The following is a 14,810-nucleotide window of genomic DNA, read 5'->3' as shown; positions in this document are numbered from 1 at the left end:
TACAGACCACCTAGAAATTTCCTGAAGAAATTCCTCTTTTTTTTTTGATATCTTATGATAATTTATTGAGCATTGTCTTGTATCATTAAGTTCTACCTTCTCAGGCTGTTTTAGGCCTTCCGTCTCTGACTTACCACTTCCATCCAATCTCTGTCATAGAGAGCCCAGTGCTGCAGAAGAAATATACCAGATTTCCAAAGCAACATGGGGGAAATAAGACATTGTTGACACGTTTTACTTCATTTACCTCTTGCAAAGAGCACAAGGTTTGAATATCATAAATGGCAGGATCTCATCTCCAAGTTTACCTTGTTTTCTGAGATTCATGCTAGCTTTTGTACTTGGTTCTCAACATCTGCCACTCGAGTGGCTCATCAGTTATCTCTTGAATATAGCAGTGAACTATTGAGTTTAGGATAATTACACCTAGAGTTTGAAGCTCCCTTCTATAGATTTCAGTTATAGTTACCTAGTCTGCTTTTTTTTTTAATCTTCATCTAAATTCAGGCTTTAAAAAGCCTTGGGCTTAATAGATTTCATTCAAATTTACCTAATACTGAAAAGGTATGCAAAGCACTTTCCTCAAAATAATCCTTTGGGGAATATAATTCAAATAGGATCAGTCCCATTTTATAGAGGAGGAAAATGAAGCTCTGGGATTTAAGTGACTTGCCTGAGATTGCACAGTTAATAAGAGACTAAGTCAATCTCAGACTCTGCTCTCCTGACTCCAGATCCAATGATCTCGTTATTTCACAGCTACCTTCTCAAGTCATTGAGGAAAGTAGTGGGAAGTTTCCTTTTGTTGCTGCTGCTGTTGCTTATTTGTTTGTTTTTAATATCCAACTATTCCTGTGACTTTCTCAGTATAGGGAGCCTTCAAGAGAGACTTCCTCCATCAGTGCCTGAAATCCTAAGGCATTAAATGGTTTGTCTGATTGTACACAGCCAGTATGAGTCAGAAGTAGGATTTGAATCCAGTTCTTCTTGACAAAGAGGCCAGCTCTCTATCCATGATGCCATACTCTTCTTCCATGTGTAAGAGTTGTATTCTTCCTGTTTTGGACTTGGGGAAGCTGCAGCTTAGGAAAGGAAAGGAACTTGACCATAGCTAATAAGAGACAGAACTGAGATAGACGCCCAGGACTTCTCACTTTAAGTCAAGTACCTTTTCCCCTCTGCTATCTTGCATCGACCAAAGGATAATTTATAGCGTTTAGGTTTTGCCAAGTGCTTTTTCCCTAAAAATCCTTAGAAAATAGGTAGTCCAAGTATTTTTCCCCATTTTACAAGTGAAAAATTAGAAAAATTTCAGTTTATGGAGGAGAAGTACCTTCACATCTGAGACTTAGAATAAGCCCAGTGTTGTCTGTACTCTACCACAGCCAGCTTAGAGAAGATAGCATGGACCATGTTTCAGCAGTCATGAGGAATGGCCTCTGGAAGGTGGGCAGGATTCTTTTCCATCTCAGCACCTACTCAATGAAGGCTTGGTGTTTAGCTGCAGAATTCTTCTGTCTTATATGAACTGATCTTAAAAATTGACTGGCAACTTGATACCATCTTGGCATATTCTCTGTCCTGGGGTAATTTCTGTCCTATCTTTTGTTCCCTTTTTTGTTCTAAAGGATGACTTATTCTTAGTGTGTTTTTCTTCCGGGTATCTTTTGTCTTTCATAATCTATCCCATGGCTTTGCATAATTATGTGAGCTTTCGCTTTCCAAGATTGTCAACTTCTAGCATAGAACAGATTCAGCAAAGGATCAGATTTGGTTTTGATTGGAAAAAGATAAGGGGAGAGGTATGAGAACTGGGAAAAGGGTATGAATCAGTGTCCTCACTTTCAATTTTTACCTGAAAGATATTTAATTAAAGCTGATGTGTGTAATAGCCATTCTAATTCACCTGAATCAGTGTTAACCAGGCATGTAGAAAGATTCCCTAAGTATGGCACATTCCTGGTCTTGGTTGAAGAGTTGGATGCTCAGAATATGCTCTCTAAAGAAGATGCGATTTCCCAAGAAAGGTCTTCGGTATTTAGTGCCAGGCCTGACCTGGAGCCAGGTGGACCAGTGGCCTTTGCACTGTATGCAAAAACATTCTTATTTTTAGGAATTTTTTCAGGATTGTCTTTAAATAACCCAGGCATCTCTAGGAACTCTTTGATTTAATCCCCAAATCTCATACTATTGATGCTAAAGACTAAAATTGGTTTTTGTTTCTTTTTAAATTCCTATATCAAGCAGGAATTGGAATACACAATCATGGATTTAGAGGTGTAAAGGCCCTAGCGCAGGGACGTTATGACCTCAAGGCCACATGCAGCCCTCTAGGTCCTTAAGTGCAGCCCTTTGACTGAATCCAAACTGGAGTTGCTCTGAGGTTTGGATTCAGTCAAAGGGTCATCTTTGAGGACCTAGAGGGCCACATGTAGCCTCAAGTCTTCATGTTCCCCATCACTGCCCTAGAGTCTAACCACCTCATTTTACAGATAAAGAAACTGAGATATAGAGAGGGTAGGTGACTTGCCTAAGGTCAAATAGTTAATAAATGGCAGAGCCCAAATTTGATCCTAGGTCCTTTGCCTCTAAATGCATCTACTATATCTATCCACCTTACCATCCTCCCTTTGAAAAGGTTCCTGACAATGAGGCAAGAAATTTCTCTGAAAAGATATTGCAGTCTTGTTCCAGTGGCTTAAATAAAAATAAAGTGGTTTATGGTATTCAAATATGATATGGGGACTAGTTTATAGTACAGTTCTTGTCACACAGTAGGTACTTAAGATGGTATCAGAACTGGATTGCTGGATCCAAAGATTAGTCATTCATCGCTTTATATCACCTTACTGACAAGCCTCTAGGGGAATATCCCAGGGGATCTGTCCTTGGCTTAGTATTATAGTTACCATCCTGCATTTTTTATTTTACAAAGCTCTTATCTTGTCATTAATACATTCATGATGAGGGGAAGGGCCACTTCCACCACATCATGTTTGGTGATGGCTACTCCATGTGACACTGTACTTACTTAGCCCCTTATGTTAGCCTCTAGGTACATACTCATCCCTTGACTCTTTTCTAGGTTCATTTGATAGAACAGGTCCTAAAGATTAGAAGTGCTTCATTTCTGGAATCCTGAATTCTGTAGCATAATTTTTAAAATGTCTCACTACCACTTCGCCCAAATTAAAAGTGACTAGGTCGCCAACCACGTTGAGACAGCAAGATGGTACTGGATAGAGTGCTGGATTTGTAGTTAGGAGGATTACAAGAAGACTAAGTCTCTCAGATACTTACTAGCTGCTCAAGTCACTTACCTCTCAGCCTCAGTTTCTCATCTGTAAAGAGAGAATGCCTAGCAGTTGTAAAGATCAAATTTATACACATATTTTCATTGTTCAGTAATTTTTCAGTCATGTTCAACTCTTTGTGACCTCATTTGGAGTTTTTTTGGCCAAGATACTGCAGTGGTTCGTCATTTTGTTTTCCAGCTCATTTTACAGATGAGGAAGATGATGTAAACAGGATTAAGTGACTTGCCCAGGGTCACACAGTTAGTGTCTGAAGCTGGATTTGAACTCATGAAGATAAGTCTTCCTACTTTCAAGCCCCATGCTCTATCCACTTCGCTACCTAGCTGCCCTATCCATATGTGTGTATGATATGTATAGCATATTATAAGATGTTATTACACATATGCTGAGTCTAAAAATGTGGTGATCTTAGGTCTCAGGTAGATGATGTTCATGCGGTTCCTCCCTTAACCTTTTTTATTGAGGCCAGCAGTGCTATTTAACCACGGGTGTTTTGGGTAGGTGCTTGGGTACGTGTTGTGCTTTAGCTCCTGAATTACTTGAGAGAGAGCAGTGAAGGCATTCAGAGGTCCAGGTGGGAGAAACTCAATAAGAATCCTTTTTTTTCAGTTTTTCCAAACAAATTAGGGTTACTATAAAGTTGTGATTAATGAATCAAACTGCAGGGAGTGTTTGCTGGCAGCTTTTGTGCCTTAGAGAGAGAATCTGAAAATGGTCAGAGGCAGAAGGAACTTAAGAAAGCATGAGTCCAACCCCCTCATTTGACAAGAGAGGAAACTGAGGTCCAAGTGACTTGACCAAATCACAGAGCTGCTTAGGCAGAGCTGCAGTGAGAATACATCCTGCCTGATGTTTCTTCCAGAACTGTCTGTTGTAGCTTATTGCCCCCAGTAAACACAGAGGCCTTGCTACCATTCAGTTGTGATCCTGAAATTTTAAGTATCTGCTGGAAGCTTCCTGTTGAGCCCCTATCAAGGCTGACTGTGGCATGTGAGTTTCTGGTACATGGCAAAAAGGAATGCCTGTAATGTCAGGAGATGTGGGTTCCAAACTTAACTCTAATATATATTAGCCCTATGAGCAAGAGCAAGATATTTGAGCCTCAGTTTTTTTATCTGAATAGTAGGAATAGCAATATTTAAATTTCCTGCCTCGTAGAGTTGCTGTGAGGTAAGTATTTGTGATATATTGTTTAGAAAGTCAAGAAGACCTAGAACCAAGTTCTAGTTCTTGCACATATTGGCTGCGTGCCTCTCAATATGCCAGGGCACTCACTAAACCAATAGTGCCAAATTCAAAAAGAAACAAGAGTTATTAAACTTTATATAAAGATCCCTGCTCTTGGCATATTTATTTAGAAAATCATATATTCTATCAATTTTTGTTGTTGTTGTTGGAAATGTTTCAGTTCCGTTAGTTTGGGCCCTAAGCAGAAGTGTTGCAGTCTTGTGTTTGACACCTCTGCTGTAAAATCTAAATTGCATAGCCCTTAGCAGTCTGTATTGGTAGAGGGAGTACATGACACCAAAGAAATTATAAACCTGGACCTCCCAATTCCTCCTGACCCCCTCCCAAAAAAAGATATATAAATGTGAACTTATTTTTCAGAGGTGTTAGCAAAGTCATGCTAATTTTGATCTGAGTTATTCAGACCCTTTTCAGTCACGTCTCCTTCTCTGTGCCCTCATTTGGGATTTTCATGGCAAAGAGACTAAAGTGGTTTCCTTCTCTTGCTCATTCTACAAATGGGTAAACTGAGGCAAAGAGGGTTAAGTGAATTACCCAGGGTCATATAGGGTCTAGGGTCTGAGACCAGATTTGAACTCAGGATGATGAGTCTTTCAGACTAAGTCCAGCACCACCTAGTGCTCCCCTTGGTTGTAGCTACCTTGGCTTCAATCAGATCATTGAACGAACTAACTCTGATATCTCCTTACCTAGTAGCTGGTCACACTCACTGTGATACAATGAGGTAGTTGAACTAGTTGATCTCTAAAGTCCTTTCCAGGTCTAGACCTATGATCCCAGTTCCTCATTACTTTCCAGGTAATCAAGATTACCTGATAACATTTTGTGGGCATTGTTCACCTACATGTTTTCCACTAGCTTACATCCTAGTACCTAAGTCTTAAAAAGTTCCCTAAAGCTGCGAGAGGACCCGATTGGCCCATAGTTGCACAGCCACATTCATAAGTGGCTTAGTAGGTGTATGAACCCAGGGATTCCTGACTATAGACTTATTACTCTATCCATTTGCCAAGTTGCCTGTCTAATTCACATTTGTTAAAGAATAAATTAGGCTTTAGCTGCATAGGCAGCAGAATCATAAAAGTGAGTAAAAGGGTTTCAAAATTAGTGGTTACCCTACAGCTCTTTCAAAAAGGAGGCTAATTGCACATAGCCTGGCAGAAGTCCTGCTTGTGTGAGAGAGCTAACCCTGATGGCTGCCGTCCCAGCTGTCACTTCTAGTATGTATTAGAAGCATTCTATTTATGGAATCAGATTCTTAGAACTGGAAGAGACCTTAGAGTCTAAACCTTCCATCTGATAGGTCAAAAACCTAAGACTCTCTTCAATCCATGAAGCATTTTTAAGCAAGTACTAAGAGCAAGGTGTTGTGCTGAGTACCAGCACAAAAAGCCAAAAAACAAACAGTTGTTGCCCTCAAGGAGATCACATTCTACTCAGGAGTTAATGGAGGTAAAAGCAATGGTGGAGATTTGACACCTGAGGTGAGTCTTGTGGCTGCTAGTTACTCTAAGTACCAGGAAGTACAGATAATCTAAGCCTGTGCAAACTCACAGAGGAAAGGGATAGAATGTCACGTGGAAGCCACTCTGACTGGAGTGGAGAAGGCATGATGACAAATAGAAGACTTCTGGAGAGATAAAATGGATCTGGGTTGTGAAGGATTTTAACTGCTAGAATGAGACTGTGTACTTGTATTTCCTAGGGAGCCAATGAAATCTATTAAGTAGGGAAAGGAGATCATCAGTCTGTGGGTAACGAATATCAATTTAGCAGCTATTCAGAAGTCTGCACTCTATGGGGTCCAACAGAAAGTGCTCTGGCAATGGAGCTAGATAACCTGGTTTTTAATCTTTGTTCTTTAACTTCCTACATGTGTAACCTTTGAGTGAGTCATGTCATTTCCTAGGGCTTTGCTTTCCTTATCTGTAACAAAGATCAAGAGTTGGAATATATCTGGGGTTCTTTGCCCTCTTTGTGTCCTGGATCCTTTTATCAATCTAGTGAAGCTTAGTGACTCTTTCCTAGAATAATATTTGTAAATGCATAAAATAAAATACATTAGATTATCAAGGAAGCCAATTACATGGAAATAAAATTATCCAAAAAATATCAAGGTTCAAAGTCAGCATGTTAATAATTCTGAGGCATTTCTCAGCTCCAAATCTGTGATCCTAACTGTGATCCCATGAGAAGAGTGAGACAGGAAGTAAGGAGACTCATTAGGAAGCTACTGGGGCCAAGACCAGACCTAACTCTCCTGACTCTAGGTTCAGTGTTCTTAACACTAAAAGAGCATTATAGACTACAATATGGATCCAAATGAGTGGCTAATAATCTGGTGTCATACAACAAAGTGGAGGCTGACATTTTATGGCACTCGCAACAATTAGGGGTTGCAGTTGGCCACATCATTCATTCATTGAGCAAATAGATATTCAGTGCCTACTGGGTTTAAGTCACAGTTTTAGACATGTAGAGAAATAAGAAAATAAGCCATACTCTTCAGTGAGTTTCTTCTCATAGAAGAAATAAAATATGCATAAAATTATCTATAATACAGAGGTCCTCAATTTGTGTGTATGTGTGTTGTGGTCCCTTTAGCAGTCTGATAAAGCCTATGGACCCATTCTCATTTAATGTTTCTAAATAACTAAAAGAAATGCTAAATTTTAGTTAGAAGTTAATGATTATGTATATATGTGTATATATATACATATATATGTATGTATATATGTGTATATATATATATATATACATATATATATATGTGCACAATTTGTATCTTCCCCAACTTGAAATTATTCTCATAGGTTTGACCCCCCAGAAGTAATATTTGCAAACCTTGAAGTACTTTATAAATACTAGCTATTATTAATTCATATTATTATTAATTCAGTATAACATAATATGTTATTTTTATAGAACATATCCCTAGGTGTCTAGGTTGGAAAGAAGGAAGTAAACAAACATTTATTAAGCTCCTACTATGTGCTAGGCACTGTGCTAACCATTTCACAAATATTATCTCATTTGATTCTCACAACAATCATGGGTGCTATTATTATAGTATCACTTTTGTAGATGAGGAAATGGAGGCAGGCAGGAGTTCAGTTAAGGCCTGTAAATGTCTAAAGCTGAATTTCAACTCAGGTCATCTTGGATGACTTAAAGCCCAGTACCCTATCTACTGTACCACTTAGTTGCCTCTAGGTTCAGGTACATTCCATAATGACCAAATTGCTCTGTTAAATATACTGATCTGGACACTATCTAGTGATACATAACTATTTAATATCGTCTATTCATTTAAAAGAACATTGCCTAGCACAGTACATAGTAAGAGCATTCAATTTTATTTTTTCCTGTTCCTGAGCAATGGTGCTGAAGGTTTTCCAATCCATGCAACTGTATCCCCAGGGGAAAGAGTGTTTTGTGGTAGTTTGGGTTATGACTTCCTTGGTCCTTCTTCAGACATACCACTGATGACCAGAATAAATCTGGTCACTTCCTTTGGAAATCTTGAGTAAGATAATTGATTCATCTTTTCCTGCTATAGAATTTGGTTTTGTTCAGTTGTTTCAGTTGTTTCTGACTCTTTGGGACCCCATTTGGGTTTTTCTTGGCAGAGATACTGGAGTGGTTTGCCATTTCCTTCTCCATCTCATTTGACAAATGAGAAAACTGAGGCAAACAGGTTTAAGTGACTTTTCAGAGTCATACAGCTAGTCAGTGTCTAAGGCCAAGCTTCCTTACTCCAAGCCTTGCACTCTATCTACTGTGCCACCTAGCTGCCCTTCATTAGCAAAATCTTCTGCAATTGAGGAACCTCTACCAGTGAGTGATATGGCAGAGCATTAGTTTCTCCATAGTAGTACATCATGGCCACCCATACATTTCAGTTACCTTGTCATTCTTCATTCCACACTGCTCCCCCAGATTCTCCCATGACACATAGTTAAGACACATGGGACTTAACTATTCACCTATTACACTTCCCTAATACATTCTCACTTTTGCTTGGGTGCCAAACATGCAACTGGAGATCTCATCAGATGCTAAGAAGTTACACCCATGGTCATGCCCCATTCCTTCTTTACCCTTATCTTGACCCAGCACACCAACTCAAAGTAACGTTAGCAACCTGCCCTGAAACACATCTTTGAGGTGTGGTCAAATTTGAAGAGTGGTCAAATCAGCTAGATAAGATAGTGAACTTTTGAATTGTTTCAGTTCTTGGGGGAGGGAGGGAAATACAACCACCATGTGGGTCAAGGCTTTATGGGAGAGCTGGTCCTGGTGAAGGGAAGTCTATAGGGAGAAGCATGCAAAGGTATTGAACTTTAAATTGAATGACAGAGGTGGCAATCTTCCTCTTCTCCTAGATTATAAACATTTTTCTCTCTTCCCCTCCAGGGCCTGGAGCAGTCATTGATGGGGTAAGCTCTGCCTCCAGAGCACTGGCATGCCTCTGGCTATCGGGGACCCTCTTTGTCCACTTCATCAAGTTTTGATGAGAAACCCTAGGGTCCTCTGAGCGACGCCTGGCTTCTCCATACCACAGACTTTACTCTTCTACACTGCAGAGGGCAAACCAATTTTGTTTTGTTTTTGTTTTTCAGCTTGAATGAGTGGGGATGGGGGGAGGGGGTGGGGAGGGTTCTGCAATGTGTAGGATAATCAATCATGGGTGTGTTCAAAAATTGAATCTGTTTCTTCTCCCTTAGCCCTACCTTCTCTTCTGCCCTTCTCCCCATTGTCTCCCCCATAACTTCTGTTTGGCAAAATGTCTGTTTCAGTTGAACTCATAAATGCCCCAGAGATGCACCTCAGTTCATGAAATAGTGCACGACAAGAATTCCATCAGAGAGTCCTAGTGTCTGTGTCTCTTAAGCTAACAAATCACCCTTTTTGTTATGATGTACAAATGACTCCATGTTATGTGTCTGATGACATTGGGTTTGTCTCTCCCATCAGGGTGGATTTTTAATGTATGTACACATATATATTATTCTACCACTTCCTCTTGGCACTGTACTCTACCCAGTCACCTCAAATACCTGCAGCAAATAGAGGTGTGGGGCCAAGGGGGTTGGGAAACCTGATTACAATGGAAGCGCATCTGATAAAGGAGAGAGAACATCTCTGGAGTGTGGGAAACTAGAGCTGAGTGGATGGGAAGAGAAAAGTTTGGGGGACTGAGTTCCTTCTTTAAAAATTCCTGGCTGGTCGATTTAAAAAAAAAGAAAAAGGCTAAACTGGTGGCTGATTCATTGGGTCTAATCTAGCTATCAATCAGAGCAATCCTTTGACTATCCATCTACTCAACTTGTCTGGTCTATCTATCCATCCAATTATCTACCCACCTGTCTTTCTCTCTAACAATCTATTTATTCTATTTATCAATCTATCAGTGTAATTATCTACATTTCTCTCCAAGTCTCTCCCTCTCTACTCTTACTCATCTATCACTATAATCATCTCTAATCACTTAGTGTCTATCTTTCTCCTCATTTCTTTCTCAAATCAACTTACCCTAAAAAAATGTTTTACCAGTTACATATCAACTTTGCATGTGAAAGCCAATTTTTTCAGATTAACCAGAAAGATAAGCAATATCCAATCACATATGTCATCCCATTCACCAAAAGTAGGCTATGATAACCCATATGGTCTAGTAGGAATCCATCACTTATTACACACTGAAGCATTCTCCTCTCTAGACACAGATGAGTCCTATAAGCATGATGTTTTCCTTTGGGATTTGAATGACCAAAATGCCAGTCATCAGAAATACATGTGCTTTTCTATCATTCAAGGAACCACACAGTATGACCCTATTTGACTGAATCCAGGGCATATATATTCCCTATCAAAATAAAAAAACTAAAACCACATATACAAGACACTGGCCTTCTGCAATATGAACATATCACAACCAGTCTGAGCTTTAGCATCTCAGTTAGTGTCTCCAATCTGCTCCAGTCTGGGTTTGGCCTGTTTGAAAACTATCCAGTTAAAAGCTGATAGAGTCCAATTACAGGGCTGGTGTGTTGATAGCGCTCGTATTTGTTTCGGAAGCTCTTCTGAGCAGAGGGCACTTGAGCGACTGACTTAATTTCTAAGCACTTGATTAATCCAACACTGCAAACAGAAGGGGAAAATATGTGTCACATATATTTCCTCTTTTGGTGGGGCTTCTCTCTCCAGTGGCTTTGAGGAAGTCTAGCACCATCTCCTTTTTCTCTGTATTGTAGCTGACCCAGATTCCACACAAGAGATGAACTTTCATGTTAGTACTTTCTTGGGGCATCTCCTGGGACAATCAGGATTTGGCCATCCTGTGTGCCAGTGGACCAAAAGTGATTGCAATAAAAAATGACCGTGGGTTAGATCTCTCTTTACATATTTAGGGTACTATGAAGAGGGACATGCAAATCGCCAGCATTGGCATTCTCCCACTCATTCCCTGACCTGGTGTGTTATATAATGCTAGTAGCCTAACTGAAAAAAAAAGGAGGGGGAGAAGCTGCTCTTAGGGTATAGTCTGTCAAATGTTCTTAATGTTTAACTTTTTTTCTTTTCCCACCATCATAAGCCACCTCTTCAGTTTTGTCTGTGTCAGCTCCTGAACATGACATACAAATCGAGAAAATCCATCCATGTACCTCCCACCTCCTTAGGCACTTTTAGCGGTGCACAAAATACCAGGCACTCTAGTGAAGGTCAGTTGTTGTGAATGGAATTTTAGTCCCCTCAAACAACAAGAAAAAGAGAGCTGCCAGGAAGCAGAGTCTAGGAACATGTGAGATTTGCCAACAGTTTTCTATCTATTCTAAGTTTCCAGGGACAATCTAGTGAGTCAGTATGAGATTGGAATTGAAGGTCAGACATAAGCATTTCAAATTGCTCAGTACAGACATCTGAATAAGTAAGGTCACAGTAAACCATGTCTTATGCAGAATATCTGAGTGCCATATTGATAAACTAGAGACATTGCTTAGGAGCTAAGCATATATGTTGGGAGTAGGGCAGGAAGAGAGAAGTAGTCCTTGATGGCATAATTCTTGAATGTCCAAGCTGCATGTTTTCTATTGGACTTTCACTTTTCCTTCTAAAAGAAGGATTCCCTACTCCTCTTAGTGAGGGAGTATTTAAAACATCCCCAGAAATATAATCTGGAATGATTATCTTCATGCCTTCTCCCTTTTACCACTTGATGGTCTGCCCTCTTGCTACACTTAAATTAAGGATCCATAACAGCATCTTTGTGAATTCTCCTTGCAATAATGTGAATCACATCCCATTCATACTTTGGTAGGTAGTCTTATGAGTTGCTGTGGCTTAAAAAATATCTATCAGCTGGTGGCCACTTCCTAGTGATAGTACTAGCCAAAAGAAAAAAACACGGTAAGCACCCACCTTCTCCCTCCCATCCCAGGCCCTGGGTGGGAGGGAGGGGGAAATCAGGAAACAGTAAAACTGTTCTTTCTTATCACCACCATCCATGGGAGAACAGGTGGGGGAGGCTTCTGAAAATGGACCATTGGGAAGGACAATAATGTTCCTTCTAGGAGACACTTTCATGGTTTTCTGCTTTGTTAATTTAACTTTAGTGGTGATGATACCACTAGACAACAGATGTCTCAAAAATATGGTAAGACGTAGAGGATAAGTGCTCCACTTGCCATTTTTTCACTAATAGAGCATTTTACTACTTCTGTATGACTTTTAGTTCTGCTGGAAGACTTTTTAAGCCTTCGTGGCACATTTGGCCCAAGGTTGCAAGTGGAAGAACAAGGGAATGCAGACACTGATATTAATGCAAATTCTTGACCAGCCAGGAGCCCCTTCCCATTTTGTCAAGTAGGACACACACACAAAAAAGACAAACAATATAGATGAGGCCAAGTGGAATTCAGCAATGAATCTAAGAAGCTCTCACTCCCCTTTCCCAAAGTAAAGTTTAACACTTCCACCAAAGTAATGTCAATGAAAGTGCTCGTGGTAAGCTAATGCCAAGCTTGTTCTTCTGTAGTTTAATGTCAAGTGCCTGATACAGTCATCTGCAAGTCTAAGTGTGTTTTCTTTTTTGGGGTTTTCTTTTTTTGGGGGGAGGGACAGGGAGGGTCCTAGAAACATGCACATATTTTAAGCTTAGAATATTGGGCATTATTGCTCTGATCTGTTAGTGTTCATCTAAACAAAGGGAAACGATAGACTTTAGTGTCTGAAAGATACCTAAGTCTGCAGCCCAGGCCAAACCTTGGAGGACAGTACTCCACTGCTTGGGTGGTGGTTTCATCTCAGGAGTGGACCAGCATTGAACTTTGGGTGAGGGGCATGTTCCGGGACTTTAGACAAAGAAGATCCATATCAGATGTAGAAAGGCCCATTTCAGGACCTGCCCAATCATCTTGTTCTCCACCCAAAGGAGGTTAGCACATTACACCTGAGGTCAGAAGAAATTCCAAGTTGGAGAAGAGCAGAGGACACCAAGGAATACAGCTAACCCCATGGGGAGCATAGAATTGTCTCTGCATCGAGTCTTTACATACACAATATGAAAGAGAGGAGTGAAACTCCCAGCTGAAATGTCTTCTCTTCTGCAGCTGTTGTGTGGCCCTTGCCAACATTATTACAGGAAGGAGGGGGAGGAGTGGGGAAAAGTGGGGAAAAGCATCTTCCCCAATTTGACACTGAGCTGTCACCAAGGAGAAACTGGCTTTTAAATAGCTGAAACCAGCCAAACAAAAATGAATCTCCATATCTTTATGTGTATAATCAGGAGAAGCAGCTAGAAGTTTTCCTTTTTTTTGTTTGTTTTTCTTTGTTTTTCTTCTTTGCATAACTCCTAGTCCTTGGACCTGTCCAATTTCATTAACCATAGCACCACCACCTCCCACCCAACCTGTCTTCTACTTGCTGCCGCCCTCCCTCCAGCCTCACCTCCAAGACACACAAACTGGAGGAAATGGTAGAAAACTTCACAGGTATGCAGTTTGGAAGGCAACATTTTCTAACATATACCACATGATAAGAAGTCCTAATGATCACTAAAAACAAACAAATAAGCAAAAAAAAAAAAAAAAAGCCAGTCTCATTTTCTACATTGCTTGCTGAAAAGAAGAGAAGTAAATGAAAAGAGGAAGAATTACATTTGCAATTAAAAGATGGGGCAAAAAAAAATATTGAAACAGTTCAGGATGGCTTTCAGGTGCAAAAATCCAGAATCTCAAGTAAAGTGAAGTGGACTTAATCAGGCACAATTGTCTCCATCCCAAAAGTAATAGTTGACTATGCTCAGTTCTTTTGAGGGCTTTCTAAAAGGACTTCTGTTTAAAGGACTTCTCTTTTTTGGGCCTCCATATTGTTCAGATGGCTGTCAATAGCCCTAGGTGAAGAAGGTAGGATCACGAACCCCTTAGAGTCCTCTTGAGCCACAGTCAACATTACTAGCAGAAGTAGAGTTAATGACAATGGTGATAAAAATGATGATGAAACAGGAATCACTGCCCACTGTATCACTCGTGGGGAGCATTTTTAAATATTCAAAAATTTTTGTGACATGTCAAGTGCAGTTGTGAGGAATGTGTGGGTGTATGAAAATGTATCTGTCCAGTTCTGAGTCCTTTAGGTTTTAACCAAGTTCTCTATGACTTATCAATGGTGCAGTTCTAGCTGTCAGAATATGGGTGTGCACATTCTCACAATTATCCTTAAAAACAAATCTATGTTCAAATGCTTTAAAAACTTATCAAACAGAAACAAGAGTATAATTTTGTCAGTCTTCTAGGGTTATTTTGATTTGGTTTACTTTTTTATTTTAATTTTCCTGTTTTTTTCTTATTTCAAAAAAAAAGCAATGAAGTCTTTTTCTTTTTTGGTCAATAATTGTATTAAGGGTGAATATACTACCTGAATTTTTGTGCATGTTACATTGTAGTTGTAACCTTTTCTAATTCAGGATGAATAAGAGATGGTTGTGATTGTGCAGTGTATCAATAAAGTTCGAAGAAATTTGTACCTTTTGGGGGGCTATTTATTAGGCTTTGTTGAATGTTGGGGTTGGTAAGCATAGTGGAACATGTACATCTTGTCATATATTGATAATATGGGTCCCTGTGGGTCAGGATGTAATTACCAACCTATGTGCTAATGACCTGAAAATTGCATCAAATATTTTCATGTCTCCCCATTTCCACCCACCCCTACTTTTCCCACATATTCTAAATGGATCAGTGT

The 14,810-nt window shown here is 39.8% G+C and overlaps 1 protein-coding gene across 2 annotated transcripts in view; it reads left to right on the top strand.

Moving 5' to 3' along the window:
* OPCML (opioid binding protein/cell adhesion molecule like) overlaps nt 1–14,596 on the top strand; it is a 1,434,734-nt gene extending 1,420,138 nt beyond the window's left edge. For both annotated transcript variants that reach the window (XM_072611620.1, XM_072611619.1), the window contains one exon: nt 8,982–14,596. In XM_072611620.1, the coding sequence (XP_072467721.1) occupies nt 8,982–9,079 (98 nt within the window). In that variant the 3' untranslated portion in view covers nt 9,080–14,596. The remainder of the gene's footprint in view (nt 1–8,981) is intronic.
* The last annotated feature ends 214 nt before the right edge of the window (nt 14,597–14,810 follow it).

The sequence above is a fragment of the Notamacropus eugenii genome, chromosome 5 (assembly GCF_028372415.1).
Source record: "Notamacropus eugenii isolate mMacEug1 chromosome 5, mMacEug1.pri_v2, whole genome shotgun sequence".
Taxonomy (NCBI): domain Eukaryota; kingdom Metazoa; phylum Chordata; class Mammalia; order Diprotodontia; family Macropodidae; genus Notamacropus; species Notamacropus eugenii.
The sequence above is the reverse complement of the archived record's forward strand: the minus strand, read 5'-3'. Positions and strand labels throughout refer to the sequence as shown.